The 24,539-nt window shown below is 41.0% G+C and overlaps 1 protein-coding gene across 1 annotated transcript in view; it reads right to left on the bottom strand.

The window, feature by feature from the left end:
* Positions 1–23,829, bottom strand: part of sema3d (sema domain, immunoglobulin domain (Ig), short basic domain, secreted, (semaphorin) 3D) — a 38,292-nt gene extending 14,463 nt beyond the window's left edge. Inside the window, exons 1-13 of the mRNA XM_031293556.2 lie at positions 23,534–23,829; positions 15,425–15,682; positions 10,988–11,148; positions 8,233–8,295; positions 7,967–8,086; positions 7,765–7,858; positions 7,115–7,243; positions 4,083–4,219; positions 2,113–2,227; positions 1,841–1,910; positions 1,590–1,734; positions 808–1,030; positions 46–134 (exon numbers count right to left, since the gene is read on the bottom strand). Of these exons, the coding sequence (XP_031149416.1) occupies positions 46–134; positions 808–1,030; positions 1,590–1,734; positions 1,841–1,910; positions 2,113–2,227; positions 4,083–4,219; positions 7,115–7,243; positions 7,765–7,858; positions 7,967–8,086; positions 8,233–8,295; positions 10,988–11,148; positions 15,425–15,632 (1,554 nt within the window). The 5' untranslated portion in view covers positions 15,633–15,682; positions 23,534–23,829. The remainder of the gene's footprint in view (positions 1–45; positions 135–807; positions 1,031–1,589; positions 1,735–1,840; positions 1,911–2,112; positions 2,228–4,082; positions 4,220–7,114; positions 7,244–7,764; positions 7,859–7,966; positions 8,087–8,232; positions 8,296–10,987; positions 11,149–15,424; positions 15,683–23,533) is intronic.
* Positions 23,830–24,539: the final 710 nt, after the last annotated feature.

Below are 24,539 nucleotides of genomic sequence, written 5' to 3'. Positions count from 1 at the left end.
CTTCTGTATCTGTATTTGTGCATGCGGCTGTGTTGCGCCCAGTACCTGGAAAACTTGAAGTTCTTCAAGCACCACTTCCTCTGTTGACCAGTTCTCCTGAGTGATGCTCACCACCTTTAGAATTGAGCCGGCATCTACGACATAGAGTGAGACAGGAGGCAGGAGGGGTGATTGGGATAAACCAAGCAAACCACACAACATGATTTTTTTCTGTCAGAAGTGAATAATGTAGCCAGGTATGAGTGCTGTGCTGTTTTCGTATCCAATGAAAATGAGCACTTAGGGTCCGTACACTCATTCACACTCTAGTTCTCAGACTGTGGTTTGAGAATTTCTGTGTTAAAATGAAGGCCTACAAAAGTCCTAAAGACAGGATAGTTTTTTGTTTTTTTTTTATGTAAAAGGGACAACGCACATTAATTAACATGAGCACAGAGTCCAACATGTAAATGTGCCAGATTTAGCCATTCAGGGTAATTTTCATCTGCAGTCCCTAGCAGGTTGATGGCTTAAAACAATAGATAATACACCAATACAACACATAAACATAAAACAAGAACACATAGGCATAGACAAGCAAAATGGCATGACCACTATACCAGATCACGACAGCTGGTAGGTTGATGGCAAAGACAGGATAGTAGACCCAAATGCAACCTTACATGTTTTCATCTTTCCAACTTCAAGACCATAACAGCATCGGCAAAATCTGTCTCAGGCCAAGGACAACTCATAGTGATCTACTGCCCTCTGCTGGTTAAATATGGAATTTCAAGAGACAACAGAGAGGAGGGGTGTTTGTCTCACCTGTTCCCAGAAACATGACCTCATATTGTCCATCCTCCGCCAAAACTCTGTCCACCACGATCTGAGTCAGGGTGTAGTCCACTCGGACGCGCGTGAACACGGGTCGACCAGTCAGAGGGTAGACAGAGCGATACATAAGAGGGTGGAATCGAATAAAACTGACCACCTCATCTGGGAAGTCTTTGGTGGTCTTGATCCTTGGATCATATGTCTTGCTGGGACACTAAAGGGCAAGATAAAAAATGTTGATCTTGTGCAAAAGTCTCACAGTCACAGACGATTTCACTCCCTGAATGTTTTTCCCATATTTCTTTTCAGATAACTTGACTAGTGGTTTCTATCTAACAATGTAATGGTGCATGTCTCCCTCTGGTGGTCAAATGAAGGAAAGCAGGAGACAAAGCACATCTGGAACATCTGTGTCTCTCCAGCTTTCCCTTTCTGCGTATACTATAGCTCAAACAGCTGTACACCTGAAGCATACTTTGAATTCTCTATCCGCCCCTTTCGCTCCCTTGATTACATTTTTAAAACAAAATGAAACAAGAATCTGATTAGCATGCCGAGTAACCTCATTGAAGCCAAGGTTATGTCATATATCATGTGCAGATGTGAGCATGCATACCCTACAGCATCTTGAACATTTCACCCTTGAATCCACCACTTTTAAATTAGGCCATGTTTATTATTCTGTAATTAGCAAGAAAGTTGAGGATCTAAAATCATCTTAAGCTCGGAGCTATCAAGTATGAGCTGTCGGTTTTTCTCTGTGGGAAACGCACCGTTCCAGGACGGGGATATGGTATCCTCCCCTCGTATTCTACCCATTGGTGGTCGGGCCCCTCCTTGTGGGCGTAAGGTCCGTTAAACACGGCCCTTATGTCCGCCATGCTGTACACACACACTGCTGAGCCACGGAAAATTGAGCTGAGAGGAAGGAGAAAACAAGAGACCAGGTTAAAGCTAGGAAAGAAAAGGGAGAGACCATGGGTGGTGTTGATGACGATGATAGTGTGATGAATAATAAACTTACCTGGAGGTGGTGAAGACTGCATACACTTTGGGGTTTTTGTCATCTCTGGTAGGGAGCACAAATATGTCCTCTATAAGAGAGGGGAAGCAAAACAAAGGTTATTTGTTTTTATTACGTCTATCTGCACAGAAGAAATATGTCTACCACTGTGCCACTGCTGGCATAATTGGAAAGTCTGTGCCTTTCTAAAGTAAACCCAGAAGGTTGATTCTGACAAAAATAAAACTCAGTTTATTGGCCCAGATTTTCTTTTTATTCTCACAATCACTTACGGAGCTCATCAAAGTGTGTGTCCACTCCATCTGGTCCAGGGATAGAACACACAAGTCTGGTTTTGAGGAAGGTGGTCCATTTATTGGTCAAACTTCTCAGCCCACCCACATCATTCTGAAACACAGCCACATACAGTGTAACAAAACCACAGTCAGCATAGTGTAGCTGTCCAACATGACCAAAAGAAAAACACAATTAATAACACACACTTAACCACAATCCGACTGTAATCTATCTAACGGACTTACACACAAAGACAACACACAGCATCACAGCCTGACTCCGATTCCCTGCACTAATTAGGAAAATAAACAGGTGAAGCACATGCCTCTAGTATGAATCTGCTTATTTAACCAGCACAAAGGAGGCCTTCTTGTTAGTATAATGACAGTCAGGAGTAATTGAAAAGGGAGAGGAAACAGAGAGAGAGACGGCGGAAAAACATTAAAGGAGAAGAGAAACAAATGTTAGTGCAGCATGTTGGAAGAGAGTACTAAAATCAAGTGAGGCTGCAGACAGTGCATAATGCAGGGTTTATCTTTGCATATGAATTGCTGTTTTAAGTAGCAGCCTTTGATTGAACTATGGTAAGAGCATTCAAGTGCACCTCTTTGTAACGCAGAGAAAACTTAAGAGATCCTCCCTATTTAAGTTGGCCAGTGCACTAACCTAGTGATAATAGAAAAGACTGTTATGGTTCAACACACACAAAAACACACTCGTGTTTAAGGGACAGAAAAAATGTAAGCACTTAATGAGGATGTTTCACAGTGGTAATAATCTTCAAAGAGGATTGAAGTGAAGTGCCCTCTCTCCTTTTACATGCAGGGGAAAAGACACAGATAATGAAGGAAAAATACAAAGACCAAAAGAGAGAGATGGCAGAAAGAGAGGGCTGTAATCCAGAGGAATCTCCTTCCAGTCTGCTTTACAGCTTACTCTTAAGTCATAAATATGCTGAAAGCTTTTCTCTTAGAATGTAGCAATAGGCCACTGAATGCTAATGGCAAACTGCTGTGTGGGCTAGTCCCATTTGGAATGACTTATGGCACACTGTATGGTATACAAAATGTCCCAATAATGAATCTATTCGGCCCTCAGTCAGCTGTGCAGCGCCATCAAATAGAACTTAATAGGCACTGAAACATGATACGTTTCTTAAATGTCTTGCAGCATCTAACAACTGAACAGAGAGAACGTTTGTATTACCAAAATGGTTCGGTTTGGTTATGAATTTGAAGTTTGGCATTTTGCTTCAAGCATAGACCTTTGAATGATGACTTGTAGTTCCAGTAGAGGTTCTAGTAAAGGCTGAATGCTCTCACTGTAAGTCTCATTGGACAAAATCTGCCAAACTAACATAGTCTCATGTAATGTAATGGTAATGGTACCACACAAAATATGTCAAAATATGTTTTCTTTATCACCCTTTTAATAGAGAATACATGCAAAAACAATGAGAATGAGATGGCGCGAAGATCTATATCAATCTCAGCGACAGTGTAGGCAGCAGCCCTAAGATTGCCCTGTCAGCAGGCCACAAAGGGGCTAAAACCATGATTCACTGCCCCAGACAGACTCTTTCAGATGACAACAAAAGAAGAATGTATCAGAGAGGCCTCCTTCTGGGGTACATAAAACACTCTTGTAGTGGCCGACACAATGATCTTTAGCCGATCAAATCACTGTAGGAGTTATGACTCCCTCACACTCTGTAAGAGGTATTGCACTCCTACTGTCTTTCTCTATAGTCCCACTATGTTGCACCTATCTATCTTCCAAGGATCATTTCTCTCATTACCAACTGGGTCTTGAAGTCCATGTACAAGTATCTTACAGTAGTTGGGGCTTTCATTCTTCCAACCCCTTCTTTCTCCCCTACCTATCCAACCATCTGTCATATCCTCACCTCCATTCCTCTGTATAGCTCCTACTTTTTACAGTACACTTCTGTTGTGTAATATCTCACCTTGCACACACGAGCCACTCGGGACAGGATGCTCTTGCCGTTGCCTTCCCACGACACCTCGCGGAAGAAAAAGTATATCTTATCATCATCTGGATTGTAGGTGTCTGCAATGGGATGAGCAGATATAAACCTGGCCTCTGAAGACACGGTGAGGAAAAGAGAGAGAGGGGAGAGTGTTAAAATAAGTCAGGTAATGGATTCGCCATGCGCTGCAGCCTTGAGGTGGCATTAACACTACACCTAGCACATGTTTATTTACAATCTTGTTCTATTTCTACAGAAAGGTCTGATATATTGCCTTTTCTATTTTCTAAACTAAAGCTCGGGCCGCACACTTAACCTGCCGTACAGTTTGATGTATGGATAGACAAAGTGATTGCCAGGATTTTTAGGTTAGTTTAAAAGCAGTCTTGTTTACTTTTCTGTGATTTTCAGCCTGTCTGGCAGTATCTGTTAGGCAGCAATGTGGCATAGAGATCATCTTGAGCTGGAACCAGAGGTGTCAAAAGTATTCACATTCATTCCTCAGGTAGAAGTATAGAAGACTTCTGTAGAAGTTGAAGTATCAACTCTTTACTCAAGTAAAAGTGTAAAAGTACTGGTTTCAAAACTACTTAAAAGTATAAAAGTAAAAGTAATGTAAGGGAAACAAAATAATATCAATATGCTTTTTCAAATTAGACGGTGAGTTTTGGAAACAATTAGCTTGTGGTACTTGGTGCGCAGAGCTTGCAGCGCATTCAAAAGGAGTTGTTTTTGCATCCAACCATTTCGAAAAATTCTTTCCAAGGGTTGGCTGGTCTTCCTGGCTACCAACTTCCTCGCTGGTGCTTGGTTGGGACATTTTGCTCGAGTTCTCTCGAGTCTCTGCCACGGACATCTTCGTACTAGGCTACATACGTCTGCTATTTCCTTGCTGGAGTGTGACTTGATTTGTGTCATGTGCAAGTGCGATGGATCGCGTACAAACCAATAGGGTGTCGGAATGGTATATGTTTATACTTCTCACCCAACCACAATCAAATTCACTCTATCCGGATGGCGCGATTTATCTGGATACGTTTTTTTGAATGATGACAAGCCGGAATGAAAACAAGCCGAACTGAAATAGGAGCTAGTAAGCCTATTTTTAAAATGTAAGGAGTAGAAAGTACAGATAATTGCGTGAAAATGTAAGGAGTAGAAGTAAAAAGTCTGCTGTAAAATAATTACTCCAGTAAAGTATAGATACCCAAAATTTCTACTTAAGTAAGGTAACGAAGTATTTGTACTTCGTTACTTGACACCTCTGGCTGGAACACCCAGGCTTAAACATCTACCCTAATCATGTGTCCTCTGAGTTTGACACAGTATTCAGATCCTTTAATTAAAAGTAGTCACTTAGAGGCAGCAGAACAAGCTGTAAATACAATATTGACATATTACCACCTTATAAAGCTGAACATGTTGGCAAACCGTTGCCCATTTACACTTTGAGCAGACACAGAGAAACATTAGCTTAGGAGTTGTGTTTCTTGACACACAATAAATGTAAGACCAATATAAACTCTCCGTCTTGCTCTGTTCTGATCTCCACCGATAACGAGGGGAAATGTTCCATTATGCTCACCAGGTAGTTTCTAACTTTGTCTGCTCTTTGTTGCTGGACAGTTAGCAAACAGTGGGTTTATCAGAATGTTTTTGCTAGGAACAGCTGCCTGCTGCAGCTGTAAATAAGGTTGATTAAAATGGTTTAGAGTGAACAAAAACAGTAAAGTTCCTGAAAAACTAAAACAAGGAGCTAAACGATGATAAAACATTCTGTATAGCTGAGGAGAACTGCAGCGATGGGTGATCATTTTCTGTGGTTCACTATGAGTGACATGTTACACACAATCATTTGACCTGTTGTTTAATATAAACAAGTAATAGCATTGGAATCTATCATATATATAAAAATGTATCATATTTTATAAGATGATCCTATGGTTGTCATGCTGTCAAATGCATAATAAATTAATGTGGTGCAGTTACTATTACTAATAGCAATACTATCAAAGGGTTTCTGGGCTGATCTTATGTGAATTACAGTAAGACATCAAAAAAAAACAAATACTAAGAATGATTAGTAATTACTATTTTATAATGTTGAACAGTGTGACACGAAGAACATGGACAATAAAACATGACGTAGGAAAAAGCCTGTGGGGATCAACAGCATGTTGCCATCAGTGTCTTGATTCAGGCGGGGACTACAGTCTACAGGCTTAAGTGTTGCAGTGACATTACATCAACATTAGCTCAACCTCTAGAAGCCGAGCCAAACACCAGGGTGATTCCCCAACTGGAACAGCTTAATGTACGACTGCTAACACACTCGACAGAAGGTCATTGTTAGTCCTACAGCACTGGAAAGATGTTCCACGAGGCTCACAGGAATAGAAAGACTGCAAGACGGGAAGTGCTCTTTCTCTCTGCCTGCCCTGTACCAACACGTGCACTCTATACACATACTTAGAGAGAGAGAGAGAGACATAATTACTCCAAACATCTCTGACTGTGTGGTTGTGAAATGTGGCGACCATGTGTAAGGATTTAGATCCCGGTGACAACTGTTGATACACGACAACCCATCAGTGGCTGTAAAACACTCGAGACTGGAGATGTATACAGAGAGAGTCGACTCCCTCTTCAGTGATGACTGTGCATGCCTGTGTGTGCGTGCGTGCATGCGTGCGTGCGTCCGTCCGTGCGTGTGTGTGTGTGTAAATGTGTGTGTGGCTATGGGGTTGTGTGACTAAGACCCTGCATTTTGTGGAACACTGTAAATTCCCCTGTAGGTGTGGTCCCTGTTCAGCTATGGCATTCATATAAAAGTTCCAGCTAAATGAATAAGTGGGCTGTTTCCTCCGTACTGGAATGTCAATAACCATCCTGAGGGCACAGAGGGGCTCTTTGTATCAGTAGAGAGGCTGGAAGTTTGGAGAAAAAGCAATAACAGGTTTTGAGGGCACTCAGCGTGCTAATGTGGATATGTGCAAGCATGTGTGTACCATTGATCCAGTATTCTTCAGACATGTCTGTGCGTATGTAGTGCTGGTCAGGTGGAGGGCCAAGGGAGCGTGTGAAAGTTGTGTCTTTGCCCAGGAAGTCTGATGATGTGCCCGCATACAGGTACTGATCTGGACCAATTACAGACACAGGTCAATCAGTCATGACATTACAATATGCAATAGTAAAATCAGCACATATAGAACATTATTGTACATAAAAGGTCAAATAGCAGTAGCATCTTACAATCCTATTCAACATGTACACCACAAAAACAAAAAACAGATATTATTTTTTAGCTTTTAGCATTACATAGGCTTACCTCAGTGAACCTACATAGAAAAATACAGACTGAGAAACATTTCAAGAAACAAACATATGAAAGACAGATAAGGCTCCAAAGCACTTGTGTTTACAAGGCTCTGCCAAGTGAATGTGTTGCTGACTGAAAACTGTCTGCTCGCCTCTTTCTTGAGCAAATCATTTGCAGAAAAGTGCTGGGAAAACAGACACATGAATACAAATTCACTCAAACAACTGAGTGGAAACTTGAGGAGAAGCATCATTTATTTAGCAATAACATGCTGCACAACAGATAAGGCAGGCAGAGGATTGCCATGTTGTGTGAGTGTTGTGTGATGGCTCGTATTACCTGTGAGGACTGAGGTGAATGGCTGCGAGGGATCAAAAGGACATTTCAATCTGCCAGACTCCACTGTCCTAGACAGCAGTTGAAACACGCCATCCTGGGAGACGAAAAAAGAGATAATGTGAAACTAGCTAATTTAAAGCCAACTCCTGAACTTGTGTCAAAATTATCCCTGCTGAGATTCACTCGCTCATATCTACTTTACCTCTCTGCGGCCAGTGATTTCAATGAAAGCACAGTTGGGATGGAAGGATCCTGTCCCACAGGCATAGACATGTGTTCGATTGTAGTTGTGGAGGACCCTGACAAAGTTAGCACACTCCAACTAGGACAAGCAGGGGCAGAAAAAGCAAGGATGAACAATTATAAGATGTCTGATTGAACAGGTATACTGTATATTACAACACACAGATATACTTAGAATCTAAATGACTTTTTTATAAAGAAGTGACTTTCTTTGGAAGCACTTACATTTGCATTTTTGCCTGCCAGTTTGCACATATCCACTCGGTCCCGGGGAGCAGGCCAGTGAATCTAATGACAGGTAAATAAGAAGAGAAAACATTTTACATTTCATAATGTCGTATGTGAGCTGTCACTCAATCAAAGAACTTGAACACTGCCATTTCATTAAATATCCGTCAATCTCTGCTATTGCAAAGCGCTATAACCCTTTAAGCCAATAAAATAACAATGTAATGTGTTTGAGCTGCAGTAGGTTTAGAATACAGCAGCCAGACTTCACACAACATCTGGAAGGAGAGTGCATAATACTCCTGTTTCAGCATCTCTACACTGGCTACCTGTGCACTTTAGAGTAGAATATAAGATTTTATGGATCACTTTAAAGGGTACTACTGAGTAAGCTCCTGACCCCCTAACCAGATATGAGCCTAAGTGCAGCCCAAGAGTGGCTCTTAAAAGCTAAAAACCAAAGGAGGCCAGGAATTTGCCATCGGGGCCCCTTTAACTCAGAAACCAACTGCCAGAGAAGTTCAGGCAAGCCAGGTCTTTATTCTGTATCAAATCCCTTTAAGAGACACAATATTTAGCTTTTACTGTAAATATTCATTTTCTGTTTCCCGGTTATTTCCATGTTGTATTTTAATTCCCTTTAATCTATACATTTTCCACTGTTATGTTATAAAGTTGTGATATAAATCGGAAAATGTTCGCTCCTCGACTTTATCTGTAACATTTTAAGAGATTATTGTACAATTGATCTCAGTTGTACAATAATTAACACCTACATGTGCTGGTACGAGAGAGCAATGGACGTATAACATCCATTGTCCCTGCAATGTATTCCGCCATGTTCACACATGTGTTATAACAGGCTTATGTGCTTAGCGTGTTACCTCCCTTAAATCCTACCAAGGAGAGCTATCGCCAAACTTATTCATGGGTCTACAGAGCCTGAATACGCATGCAAACACACCGGCAAAAATATCAAAACATCTCATGATTCCAAATCAGTGCATGCCACCTAGGAATTCATACAGAAAACTAGTGTTACAACGTGATGTGTTGACTGAGTACGGTGTGGGGCCTGTGAAGGGCTTAAACTGGTTTTGAAACTCAGAATATGAAGTGATCAGTGGTCTAGTTTTACCCCAGCATATGGGAATATATTAAAGACAGTGGAAAAAAGTTTATGACATAGCAGATATCTCCTGAAAATCAAGGTAGAAACAACTGGAACGTTTGTTTGCAGAATATTTGGTCGTGTTTTAGTGCCTGATGGTCCATTTTTCGAGGTATGCCTCATCATTAACTGATGAACACCAATATTGCTTTTCTAGATCAAATTCACTGTCAAGAGCTGGTCCCAGAGGGCAGAGGGAATTGGACCTTTGGTGCATATCTCCCCGGCATCAGTATCAGTAACCAGAGAGGTAACAAAAAGGCAACGCTTTAAGAGTCAGACTAAGAGTTAAAACAACCAGATAAAAATCTAATAAACACTCTGTCATCCCACTTGCAGATCAACCTCAGCTGCATAAACACACACTCAGTCCTACAAATTTGAACATATGGCATCCTTCTAAATGCATTTGTGTGTTTGTGTATTTGCATAAGGGTGAACCTGCATACTCCATAAATATGTATATACTTGTGTGAGTGCCCTATAACATGATGACCCTGACCTCGCCAGACAGACAGTTTTAGACTGCTGTTGACTGAAAGGTGAGCTCTTCTCTAAAACAATACACAGTTGAGTACATTTCAGCTTAGCAACACATGGGGGAAAAAATACCTTACACACCCCAATTAATGGCAAGACATGTATAAGTGTCAAGAGCTGAAGCGTGGGCTGTCTCTATAATAATGAGCTGCTCACAGGAAATAACAGAGGTTATTAGGGTATCTCAAGGGACTCCAAGCATGAGTTTGCACACCTGGGGATTGGGACCTTTACAGTGTGTGGAGGAGATACTTCATTCACTACTTTATTTTAATTTCTTACAGCACTATCCTCCTGTCACAGGGTGTGGAGATTCTTAAAACTGCTGTAAACACTTCGAAGTCTACCTAAACAACCTTAAAGTGCTCATATTATGCTCATTTTCAGGTTCATACTGTAAATGTATTTAGAGGATGTACCAGAAAAGGTTTATGTGGTTTAATTTTCAAAAAACACCATATTTTTGTTGTACTGCACATTGCTGCAGCTCCTCTTTTCACCCTGTGTGTTGAGCTCTCTGTTTTAGCTATCGAGTGAGGCATCTCACTTCTGTTCCATCTTTGTTGGAAGTTGCACATGCGCAATAGCTAGGTAAGGACTACCAGCCAGTCAGAAGCAGAGTATGAGGGCGTGCCACGCTAGCAGCTAGGCGAGCATTATAACGTGTGTTACAAAGTGACGAGTTTGTCATGGAAGTAAAGGCTGGACTACAATAGAGCTGTTTGGAGCAGTTTGTGAACAGTGTTTTCTCTGGAAGATGGTAAGTCCCTTTGGGGTGGACTTTGGGCTTTTTCACTTTGTAAACCTATAATGTGCACAAAAAGATATATAACACAATAAAGGAAAGGGAAAAGCCAAAAAGCATAACATGAGCACTTATAGCAAATGGCCTGAAAAGCTACAAACCCAAAAGCTGCTGTCTATTTATTGCACTAAATTCATTCTTGGCCTTGTTTTTCTGTCTGAGTTTGGATCGTTCTATATCATTATATATATATATATATAACTTGCACATTCTGTGCTCTTCACAGCATAGCGTACCTTTCTGGGGGCTCTGGCCAGATTGTCAGTGTCAAGCAGGTAGATGTGATCTCTGGCTCCCAACAGAAGACGACCTCTCTCCTCATCCAGCAGCAGTGAGTGGGAGTGGAGGCCATCGGAGGGGCCCAAAAACAGAGATACACTGCCGGCTTGCAGCAGTTCTGGCCCAGAGAGAGCGACAGACAGAGAGACAAACAAAGAGATTAATAAATCCCTGCAGTACAGTGTATGCATAGAGCTTACTTTTAAAAACACACCATCTAGAATTGAATTACAGTACATTGGAAAAAATTATGTCAGCAGGATTACACTGTTAAATTGAACTTATTCTCTTCAGTTCACTGATACAGAAATCCCAAAGACAAGCACTGGGTTTCCTCTTATAAAAAAAACCAAATGTGTCTTGGCTTGACTTGAAACTTGCCTAATCCTCTGTGGTTCAACACCTTAGCTTTACATGCTGATAGAGATGAGATACAGTAGCAGAAAAATTCAATGGCACACTACTTCAGTAGATGCATTATCAAATATCTTTATCAGGGTATTTTCATAGCTACTTCATTAACCATGAAGACATCTCTCAGTTTAAAAACAGCTGTTTAAAAGGAGGCAGGGGTTTATTTATTGTAAAACTACCTGTCTCTCTACCAGTACTTTCCTGACTAGACCTCATTTGCAGATGACTGAACATCTTCATAAACATGAGCTGTGGCTGCACGGTATGCCTGTCATGGGCAACGTGAGATTAGATCATGAAAAGGGCAGGTGGAAAATCTGTTGCTCACTTATAAGACGATGGTATCGTTTGCTGTTGACTTCAATAAGATTTATAGTGGTAACACCATAAAGGACAAATATCATGCTCATTTTCAGGTTCATACTGTTGGGGTTCTACTAGAACATGTTTACATGGTTTTATGTTAGAAAAACACATTATTTTTTTCATACTGTCTGTCTCATTACACCTGTATTCACCCTTTGTTCGAAATGCTTCTTTTTAGCGGCTGTCTCTTTAAGGCTGGCTTGTTGAATCTGATGTTTTGTGACCTAGGCAGCCCACTGGGTTGTCTTATTTCATTTGTTGGTTGGTAGGCACTCCAGGTGTACTGCACTGACAATTTGAGTTTTTCACGACATCTCAACCTTTAAATAAACTGTATATAAAGAGTTAAAATATACTGTATATAGGCTGTGTTTGCGTTGGTATCGTTTGGTCTCCCAGCTTCCATGGTCCATTTCTGGGAGCTGACACTGACTACATTCTCAGCTCAGTACTGTGTCCTTGATCTATTTGATCTAAGGAAATCTCTTCTATCACCAGGCTCTTTTCAGTGCGCCAGTATAGCAACATGCCTTGAATAAACACTGGCTCAATGTGGGGGAGTCCTGTGGGAGTCACTCTGAAAGGATTGACATTGTGATTACCCTCTTGGTGTGAAGGATTGGAGAGGTTACCAACCCTCAATATTTGAACTTCTAGGACCCCTCCACACCACGCAATCCTGCTTAATACCTCCTCCTATACAGCAGCTCACACACAAAGCACCCCCACATGCTCATATCTCTCACCCCTATACATACATCATGCCCCCAGAAAACTCACAGAGAGATTAGGCCTGCTAGCCCTTGGCTAATGCTAATCTGCTCTGTAAACACATAGCACTATGAGCCCACTGAAACAGCCTGCTTATCTGTTGCCGCTTAGCATAGTGCTCCACACATTTCTCCAGAGAAGAAAGCCCTCATCTTCCTTAACAGCTCAATTAGTTCCTCAGCTGGAGCTCTGAGGCACTCTCCTCCACACATTTATTTGAGTAAGACATCACCATGTTGGCTTGCTGCCACCAGGTTTAGGCTGATGAACTATTTAAGTTCTATAATACTATGACGTCTGCCGTTGTAGAAGTGCAGACCACCTTACACAGCTGCATCATTGCCTTTTGTCTGAATGTTGAATATAAGAGGATTAGGTCGAAAAGATACACTGCTGTAATGATGCTGTTAATGAATCTGCCATATGGGCTGGAAGAAGAGTCACATCTTTTAAGCATGAATTAGAACAATATTCATTAGAAGAACCTATCGATTGTTTTACCCTGCATTAAGCTAGCTGAAATAAGGCCGCTGTTTTCATGTTGCATGATCATAGCCCCGGCCTGCGATTATTAATATGCAGCGTAGGAGTCACATCACAGCTAGGATTGTTGATAAGAACTTATAAACAAAGAAACCAATAAAGATGAGCTCAAGAACAGCCAAAATTATTCACTAAATTGAGGTTAGGTTTGGATCAACTGTTAACAGTAAGGAAATTGTCCCTAAAATTGTCTTCTTACTGTAACTAATGAACTAGCTTTTGAGTAATACAGGCCACAAGACTAAGGATAGAATGCATGTGGTGAAACTTAGTCCCTTTGGGCACGCATTAGAAACAAAGGCATACCAACAATATGAATGTGCAGCGTATTAAAAATATTTAAACCAGATGACTTTACGTCTCATTTGGCAGAAGGCCACAATGTCTATGTTGTGACTCTGGATGAAACTTAAACTTGTCCCTCGAGATGTGTTTTTTTTAGAGGAAAGCTTATAAGTTTGGAGTAGAAGGCAGTTGTTTTTTAGGCGTTCACTCAATCAGGGATGATTTCACTTTGATCGTTTCACCCTTCACTCATTGAAGCCGTGCTTTTCACAGGAGGGCGATGCGATGTTTGAAGAGTGATCTCTGCTGGGTGGTGTTGCTTTTGAAGAGTGTGCACTGATGAAATGATGACAAGATGTGTGCATGATGTGCACACTGGGTTGGAGATGGGTTTGCTTCTGATAGATTCTTCTTTGCTTCAGTCATTCTGACTGAGAGAGCCAAAAATGGGCATTGTTCTACTGATGTTAATCTGAGGTCCAAAGGAAACCACTGCAGATTCACCTCTTGACTGAAAAGTAAAGTTTACTCAGCCGTGCTCAAAGTCAAAGCCAAGAGACACACCCTGATAGAGTATCAAAGTTGTGGTGATGGCGCAGTGGATATGACACATGCCTTTGGTGTACATACATCAACCAATGTGTCCCAGAGCAAGACACTTAACCCCTAGTTGCTCCAGAGGCGTGCAACCTCTGACATATATAGCAATTTTAAGTCGCTTTGGATAAAAGCGTCAGCTAAATGACATGTAATGTAATGTAATGTAATGTAATATAATGTCTCAGATATATGGCCCCATTAAAATCCAATCATATATGAAATGATGAACAGATTTATTTTGGTTGGTTTGGAACAAACATTAAATGAGATAAACTGTAGAGATAAATACTAGCCTAACTGCTGAGTAAACACTGTCCCTAGCAATTATTATTCCTTCAGCTACTTACATATATTTATTTTGGACACTCAAGACATACACAGGTCTCTATTTCCAGCCATAGGTTTTGGAAGCCTTTGACCAGAAGAGAGCTTTTGGAGGCTGAAGACAGAGGGAGTTTACTTTTAGGTCACAGTAGGGATTCAATTTTATGGAGCAAGACTGAAGTTCATTTGTGTGGTTTCTTGTAGCTGATACATAGCATGAGGGATGGAGACTTTGAAGTAAAGTTTGTACTGGAGTCTAGAATGGGTTTTAAAGGGAGCAATAATTCAGCTTTCCCCCCGGTGGCACAAAGTAAACAGCTGACGCAAAACTAAACACATGAACGCAGTGCACAGTTTGAACGACAGTCTGTTATGAACCAAGAGCATCCACATGAAATGTATGTTCTGCATGTGAATTAAACATATAGGACTGGACTGCAACAACATTGTATTTTATTAAGTGATTGCAAGTTTATGAAATAAAGATATGTCAATGAGTGGATTTATAGGTTGTGTTCATGTTTAAGGAAAAAGTGAGAAGGGAACATTCTTGTGCCCATCAAACATGACAAACAGAAAATTATGAGGTTGGCAAATGGATCAGCAAGTGAGTCTTAGATCTCTCTTTACAGTGTTGTTTTAAAGACCATTTACTTTAACAGTGCAACTGAGTGTACTAATCTCTCTTTTCACTTTTCCTCTTGGCTGTGTGCACAAAGCCACATGAGAAATAGAGACAAGGGAAGACAAAATGTTACAGGAAGAGAGAAAGATAAAGCGAGACATAGCCTTTGAAGATGCACACTCAATGGCTGAAAACAACAACAAATGCAAGGGCTTCATAGGTATGAGTCAACAGAGTCATAATCTCATGTAGCTATAACTATAACTCCATCTAGGTGCCAGTGCACATGCTGACGAAAGTTGTTGGCATGAGGTAAAATATCCTCAAACCTCGAATTACCCAAAATTGTATTTAGCTTTAAGACTGCCCTGGACACATACTGTAATAATACAAAAGTATCAAAGTAAATGTAAATATGTAACAACAATACAATTAACAGACAAATCAACAATATTTCAGTTCTTACCTCTGTGGCTGAGTTTAACCCTGGGGACACTTTGTTTGATGCTTGCTCCAAAAGGGAGGGTGGCCAACAAGATCAATACCACCAATGGGACCCCTGGATGGGATGGTACCTTAATTCTCTTCCCTTTGCCCTCATAATTACTGCCAGACATGCAGTGCAGAGCCCCAACTTCATTCAGACTCTGATTACCAGAGTCCCCTTTCTTCATGGTGTGTGGAGTGGTCTTGTTCAGTTTTCACTCTGTCCTTTTCTGCAACCCTGGAAAGAGACGGGAGTGAAGAGTCAAGCTAGGGAGGAGCAATCATAAGTGTGTGCGTGTGTGTGTGTGTGTGTGTGTGTGTGTGTGTGTGTGTGTGTGTGTGTGTGTGTGTGTGTGTGTGTGCACGTGTGTGTGCGTGTGTGTGCGTGTGTGTGTGTGTGTGTGTGTGTGTGTGTGTGTGTGTGTGTGTGTGTGTGTCTGCATGATTGTGTGTCTCATCTAACTTTGTGCAGGATATGTACACAGGATTCTGTTGTGACTATTCAGTCGTTTCACCATGGAGCCCTACAGGCATGTCCCCTCTCTTTACCCGTCCTACATCAGCTGTTGCCTGTCACTGGCTTCCCTTTTGTGTCTCCTTTAAATCTGTTTGCCCAAAACAAAGGTCAGGCTAACAAAACAGTCACATTCTACTATCTTTCACTCGGCCATGCCTTTTTCAGTTTCTCTCTCTCCTCTGTCTTATTTTGACCTGGATAACTCATTTAATTCTTTAGCTAAATGATACTTGCCAATAGTTTTAGCATTGGCCGATGACCCTGTCAGCTCCTCCTTTAAGTCCTGTAAAAAATGGGCCACGTCCTGTCTGGGACTTCACAGTGCATTAAAGAGGCCTGTAGCACAATCATTAGTTCACACTCAATGGAAAGTGAGACGTATGAGTTAACAGTCATGGGAATGCTCGCAAGGAGAACTTGAGCGATGTGCACTAATTGAACACGGGACAAAGTAAATTCATTCTGTAAGAAACTGGACATTTTATTGGTTATATTCTGTGGGGAACTCTAACATTTAAACATTAGAAATATGCAAATGTGACAATGTTTCAATCGCAGTCATTTGGAAATGACAAAAATCCAACTGGAATTGAAAAATTGTCCATTTAAATAGATTTGTGGTTTGGTTACTCTCTGATTTCCAATAGCCTTGCACTGTATATGTGATGAGCATATACAGTAACTACGCTCTTTCAAACATGCAAATGTGATCATAACAGGACATAGGTTTTAAAGGACGTATGAAGGAAGAATGCAACTGCCGGTTATGAGTCTGCAGAGTGGATGTTTTTTTTTTGGTAACATTTAATATCAAGAGACAAGTTAGAATAAAATCAAGAACAAAGTGCTAATTAACGAGTATCAAATTATCTATAGGTATCTATGAATATTCACTGTGATTACTTTCTTAACTTATTGTTACTGATTTACTTTGATTCAGGTGCTAATCAGCATAATTACACACACATATTGGTTGTGTGTTGTGCCACCTCAAGAAAAGTGGTGCACTCTACTACATTGGAATGCATTGTTACCTCATGTAACCTTACCCTTAATCAGAATTGTTGTGGATATAGTGCAACACTCTACCCAAAGAGCAACTGAGTATGAACAGTCTTTTTAAACCTGCATTCCTGCACATTCCACAGCCATCTAGCTACTAATTAACCAAACAATCAATGAAGAAATTAATGAATGCATCAAAAGAATGCCTCCCCCCTAAGGCCTTATTGCTACATCTCCCTTATTACTTTCCTTCCACCCCGATTTCAGATAACACACATCAACCTGTCTAGTGACAACATAAACAATGTCAACCTAAATTAATAGATCTGATGTGGCAAATTCACACATCTCAAATACTGAAACCAAGCATGTTGCTTCCTGTTGGAAGAATTGAACAGATAGAGAGAAGATCACCTTTTGGGACAAATATATTGGGACAATATTGTCTACGCAGTGCCAAGAAAATTATATACTGTAAGTTGACATTCTGAGAACATACATGCATTCATGCCTACGCACACAGATTTGCATGGCATGTTGGCAGACAGATACAAGCTGTAAAAGTAATTTCACTTTATTTATTTTCCTTGTCCAGTTTTGGCATCTGGTGTTTGAAACTTGAGTTCATTACGGAGCATCAGGACAGAGTGGCACCCATTCAAACGCCCCGTAGCTTTAAACTGGAGAGGATTAGACCCTGATAAACAGACTGCTCTTTACTTAAGATGACAAATTGAGGCACCTTCACACCTTCAGGGTTAGAAATACAGATAAAGAGCTGTGTGTGATGGATGGGCAATCGGCAAAGACAGTGAGAAAGTGAGCAGGTTTAAATCTGTGCGTTCTTTGCACACTGCGAGTGTGAGCGACAGTGATAGTGCTGGGGGTGGTGCTCATCCTCCCTGCAGTATCTTCAGGGGAGCAGTGACACGATCTCACCCATGTGAGTAGCATTCGAGTAATGTATCTCTCTTTACCGCTTGAGTGCCTACATCTATCAGCAGTACAGGCCTGTTTAGCACAAGAATACATCCCAAACAAAGAAGAAAGCTCAAATCTTAGAAGAGGAGCATTAAAAACTCTCCATCTGTTGAGAAAAGGATGTCAACAGGAGATCGTCATGCGATATAGCATGGAAGGACATAATGTGTTGCCAGTCAGTCAATACTTCGGAAAGGCTGAATAATAGAGATGAAAAGAGAGATAGAGGAAAAAGAGTGAGAGAGAGTGAGAGGTGCGAAAGAGAAGAAACAGACAGCTTGTGCCATGTGGGTTAAGCTAACACCCCTGTTTCCTGGCGGCTAGAGTCCCTGTTGTCTTTGGCAGCATGGCCGGCACACGGTGCAGGGGGTGATGGGAAACAATCCTGATGGTGATGGTGACAGATTTAAAGCTAGCAGCCAATTATGAGCTGCTGGCATCTGATCTCAGCCCAAAATATAGCATTTTATAGATGACACATCCTCAAATATACAGGCTTTTCCGATTTGGGATCAACATCAAACACTTACGGTGTACATTTGCCATAAAACAACCATTTCACCAGCAGCTGTTAATTAACAATGATCCAAAATATATTATTCAGATGCTATATAAAGTACTGTAGCTAAACTTTAAATGAAACAATATTCCCAGCAGAAGTTGTCAGCCGATCTGAGGAAGGAGCAGATGGTGAAGAAGTGCTCTGGCCATGGGCATTCTCACACAGAGACCACCCCTAATGAGGCATTTAGCAACACCCGGCTGCCCTGTAGAGTACACTATTATCAAACCCCTCCATCTCCACAGGACAGAGTGCATTAGCACAGCTATTTGTCTTTATTCCCCGACCACAGGCACTGACCTGGCAGAACAACATAGGTAATTGTTTCTAGCTCTCAAGACATTGGTTGTTTTTCTTGGCAACAGTCAATCATCTTTTTTTTTTTTGTTTAACCTTGCATTTAAGCAAGCATGTAACTCTCCTGTGAGTCTGTGTGAGTTTATGTCTCAAAGGGAAAATGCAGGACAGCCACCAGGGCAAACGTGTGTTTGTTTGTTTGTTTGTGTGTTCACTAAACACAAACTATAAAGCATATGTGTACTGTGCAAGGAGCATTAAAGTTGTTCTGTTGGCTATAACTCCAGTTATAGATGGCAGTAAAGAAGGAAACAAAACACTGTTCAAATACAGACAAGCGCAGTCTTTTGATTTCTGTCTTGGCACTGACATATACGGTATATTTTATTTCCATCACAAGCTAATAGACTTCTAGAAACAAGGTAAAATAGAAACGTCAGCACTGTTCAAAATTCTGTGAATAACAACTTTTAATATTGATCTGAAGGGTCCAACATCAATGCCTTCTAACTTCTGTTTAAAATATTTTGCCTTAATAATGTTAACACATGACACACTTGGTGCAGCTCTCATGGTGTTTAACTGTACGCAGAGAATTAACTGTTGCCAGACAGCAAGTAAATATTAAACATGTGATCCTTGTGGCGATGTAATTTTTTTCTGGACTGAGATCAAAAACCTCAACCTACATACTGTTACACTAAAGCTTTTTGGCAACTTTTATTGTATCACTTACAATTTTTTTTCTCAAATTTGTTTACCCAAGTCATAAAGTAAATATCTGGGCAGCAAGCTGTGATTCTTTTTACATTTTATCCGAAAAAATCAATTCTCCACCTTATCTGAGGAAAACACCGTATCTATCAGCATAGCATGTGTATCTCTTGGGAAATTACATATCACTCCAAAAAATGAATGCAAAATAAATTGCCGAAATATCCCCTTGCGAACAAAATGTAATCATCCAAATACAGTGATACAGACAGAGATGGGCTTTGAAGTTGAAAATGCAGCGGTAAATTATCCCTAAATAATGAATGAACGCATAGTACAAAAAGGATATCTAATACCTCTCCATGGACTAGAACAGGGATCATTTGATCCCTTGCCATTAGGAAAGTCTGTATTTCCTGCAACCGTTTACCTGCTAATAAATCCTATATATCAGAATTCCATAAGCTGTCTGATTACAGAATGCCCCTCACAAGACTAAACAACTCTGACAGTTAACTCCACTGCCCTAATAAAAGAGTTTACGTGAGGTTTTCTCAGAATGAACCATTCATGCCCTGTTCTGCATCATATAAACACATTCACAACACCACATTCAAAATAACAGACATCTCATGAAAATCACACTTTGCTTGAAACCTCTATGCATGAAATCAGTGAATGGTTTTGCCCATATGAGACAACATTCCAGTGGAATTTCTTCCGTTTTAGAGGTGAAGAGTATGTCTGTGGAGAAAATCCTAAGGATATGGATAAAATTCCAGCCCTGAGGTCCTGTCTTTCCACATGTTGTCCCTCTCTAAGCTGTTATCAGGAAGAAAAAAAACTGGTAAGAGAATGCTCTGTACAAATACACCAAAGACACATTATAGTGCTTGTGCTGCCTTTGTTAAAGACTCGCTTTATGTTCAATGTTGCTGTTTTATCCTTCAATCTTTGTAAGGGGACGACTGAGCCCACAGCTCTGGGACGGTGTCAGCTCTGGTCTGCTGTTCACACCAAGGGTGAATGGAAAGGTGGAAGAGCTGGGGCGGGAAGTGATACTGGATCTGTGGTTTAACTCATTTCAATAGAGAGGATGGTAACGGAAAACAATAAAGTGGAAACAAAGTTGAGAGGCTATTCAAGAGACAACGGCATATAGAAACACATGCCGATAGGTTTATTGATAAGGGACAACATAACAAGTAACTCTACACATGCTGAACAGGGCATGACCCGGGACTACAACTCTGAATGTGTATGAGTCTGCATGCATGAACATATGTGCGTGGGTAAGCTGATACCATCCTGAGGTAGGCAGATGGGAGCAATAAGGCATGAAAACAATGACTGACAGTTGTAAGTGCTCTCACTTGTCTCCTGATTGCCTGAGGATACAGGTACACCCATGTATGCTATGCAACAACTCCTCTCAAGAGCATTACTGTGTTTTCCAAATGTGGGAAGCAACTCTACTGCTCTTTCTCAGTCCTAGGCGGGCTTCTGTTAAGTGGTTATCTCTACACCAGCTCCAGTACAGTTCAGTAGAGACAAGGAAAACACGGAGACCACTCCACTGAAACACAGTGCCTCCTAAACGACCTGATGCTCCGAAACCGACGTTACAGGCAACAGAAGCATCGCTGCACATGACGCTAGTTAACACTTGGCAGCAGGTAACATTAGCCTACTGTTAGCTAGTAGCTGGAATAAACACGGTTTAAATGCTGACAGCTAACATTAAACGGTGTAAAGTAGAGGATTCCAACACCGGGACGTAACAGTCTGCAGCTGCCGTTGTCGGAAATACAACACAGACAATGCGGTGTGTTCACTGAAACTGGTAGCCTAAGCCCCGTGGTGAATTCAAAGTTTTTGTAAAATACCCTTTTCCCATCTGGTGGTTGTTTTTGTCATTTGTTGGTAAACCACAGAGCTGCAGGGCAGGCATACCCAGCCGGACTGTCTGTCTGCAAGTCATTGGCACCTAGCCGTTGTAGACTCTTTAAATCACATCACTGCTGCAGTAAAGGTGCCCTAGCTGCTTTGTCTGTGTGCACTGAAGGATCTCTGGAAACATTACCATTTAAGGTGAGGCTAGTGTGCAGCATGACTACAAGTATGTTTGAATAACACTTTCCACCGAAAAAACTGAGTTTTGAGAAAGAACTCTTTCAGTTTTTCATTTTCATCGCCGTCCAAGCCTCGGCATGAACGGCATGACGTTGTCACAGAGTGCAGGAATGGTGCTGTAGGCCATTCAAAACACAGCTGAACATTGTTGCTGTGATTTTTAGGGTAATGATCAGTCCAGACACGCATTACAGAACAGGAGTGAATAAAAGCACACAGGAGGCTCAGGGTTAGCACAGCATGGGTTTGAAGTGATTGATACAGTGAACAAAGGAACCCACATATGCTACATAAACCCTTCACCCAGACACACATTATTATGAAATCCACTTTCCCAACCATACTAGAGCTCTCACTGAAATAAGACTACAATACAGATTCAAAGTTTGCTGTCACTTTTCAAAAGTCCCTTCAAAGCCCTCAAAGATTACTAGCATACATTCACATCTTGTGATGTCAGCAGCAGTCCTTAGCCTGCCCCTATCCACAGTTGCTGTGTATACAGCAGTCTGCATTAAGTATGCCCAGCAGACACTACTTGAGTGACGTAACGATTGGACAACGTTTAAAGGAGAAAATCAGATTCAAGACTTTCTGAGTTGCCTTTCTGTGGCCTGAAGAAGAAATCATTTATTTACCCCAGTCATGCTGATCGAAAGCCCTGAAACGGCAAGAGCAATCAATAACCACACAAATTCCATCTCTTCCTCTCTCTGCCTCCCTTCAATAGTTTATTTGCCTCTCTCACAACACCCCCTCAACCCAAAGTGCCTTGTAGGGAGTTAGATAAACCTTTAGAAGTGCAGTAAGTGGAGAGTGGGTCCTTGAGACTGTTAGGTATACAGACAGGGGAAGGATGGTTTAATAACTACACCACTAAACCCACATGAGTGTTTTCTAATTCCTGTACGCTGCACAGTAAACCACAGAAATGCACACAGTGCAGTGAGCTCCAAAAGTAAAGTAAATATGTTCACTGCAGCACGTTTGATGTACTGTAGATCCGCAATGTGAATATTTTGAGTCATTGAAGAGGACCTGGCAGTTTAAGTGTGCGTCACATTCAATTTGAGGGTATTTGGAGCCCCCATATTCGCCCCCCTCCTCAAAAATAAAAATATTCCAAACACCCACACATTCGGTATCCTAACATCCTGCAACTCACAACTTAAATTTATATATACAGATTAATATCACAAATGTGCTTTTATTCATAGAAACCCATTAGTGTTAGCACTGTTAAAAACACATTACGGCTGTCTGATAAATAGCATGTATTGCAAAGATTTGTGATTTTTACAATTCAAGTAATTCAAAAGGATTACTTGTATCTTGCAGGTTGATAAAAATTCGTCATATAAGATCATAAAAAGTATCTGAAAATCCATTGTATTATGTGAAAAGTTAGTTGTCACCATGGTTTAAACAAAGCTGTTCAGAACCATTAAACTTTGACATTTTGGAGACACATGTATGAAATCCTGGTTTTTAAGGGTGAAATTACGGAAAGATGTTCTGGAGAACTTAGAGTCGGGATATGATAGATAGACACATCAACGGTAAAGGAAGATATGTAAATTTAGGGGGGGGGAGTCTAAAAATGCATACAAATATACAAACTGTACTGTGTCAAAAACATTATATTGCCTAAGATGAAGTTAAATAAAACGTGTAACGTTATTGATAGATGTCTGTATCGGCTAGGTTACTTTAATAGCCTCAAAAGTTAGGTTAATTACTATAAAGCAACAGATGGGAAAGGCAATAGCTGAGTAAACATCATAAACTGAAAAACAGTAGGCTAACTCAAAGTTATACGTTTTAAATCAACTGCACGTGATTTCCATTACCGTTGTTGTCGTTATAGCGTTTCTTCTTACCTGCGTATTCAACTCCGTGTCTTCTCACATGCAACACATGTCCTCGCTGTGGACAGCAGCGTCACTTTGCTCAATTGCCTGACGCACAGAGTAAAGTAACCAAAAGTGTGGATAGACACTTGCGAAACCTCGTCCCGACCGAAAGAAACGTGGATGGATAAACTGAATACTGCCTCAAAATATTTCCACTCCCCTTAATTGTAGTCAAACACACGCTAGCGCTCTTGAACTCTTGGTGCACTCTGGCTGTCTGTGTGTGTGTGTGTGTGTGTGTGTGTGTGTGTGTGTGTGTGTGTGTGTGTGTGCGTGTGTGTGTGTGTGTGTGTGTGTGTGTGTGTGTGTGTGTGTGTGTGTGTGTGTGTGTGTGTGTGTGTGTTGGGTGGCTTGTTACTCTGTGGCAGTTCGCTGCGGGAAAGACAGACGGTAAAGTCCCAATTATGCTGCTGCTGCGGGAGGGGAGGGGAGGGGCCCTCAGCATCTGTACCGCGGCCAGCCAGGACTGAGTTGTGCGATTCCAATGGCCACGACACACTCTCACATTTTAGAAACAATAGTATAGAAAAGCATTATTGAAGTGTGCAATAATGATTTTCCACAACCTGGCATCCCAAAAGTTTTTTTGTAATTGATGAGTTATAACTGATCTATAAAGCATTAATACATAATTGATTAAACATTAAATCATTACAGACATTTATAAAGGAGGTCTTATTACAGTTTTTTCTGAATGCTTAAACCCTAACCGTGATTGTCATAGCACAATTTCTAAAACTATTAATAGGCTACTTATAGCAAAACCACTCACTAACTTTGCAAAACTAAAAGCACAAACACTGCTTTGCACTCAGTTTGCAATTTTGTAACACACACTTTGCAAAACTGTAGGTACAATCCACTGCACAGCACTCTTTTTGCGGAACTGTAAACACAACTCACTGCTTTACACTCATTTTCCAAATGATCAACACACTCCTAGCAAAACTATACACATGTATGGCTATTATTT

This window comes from Sander lucioperca, chromosome 7 (genome assembly GCF_008315115.2).
Source record: "Sander lucioperca isolate FBNREF2018 chromosome 7, SLUC_FBN_1.2, whole genome shotgun sequence".
NCBI classification, from domain to species: domain Eukaryota; kingdom Metazoa; phylum Chordata; class Actinopteri; order Perciformes; family Percidae; genus Sander; species Sander lucioperca.
Note: the sequence above shows the minus strand (reverse complement) of the source record. Positions and strands in the feature narration are given on the sequence as shown.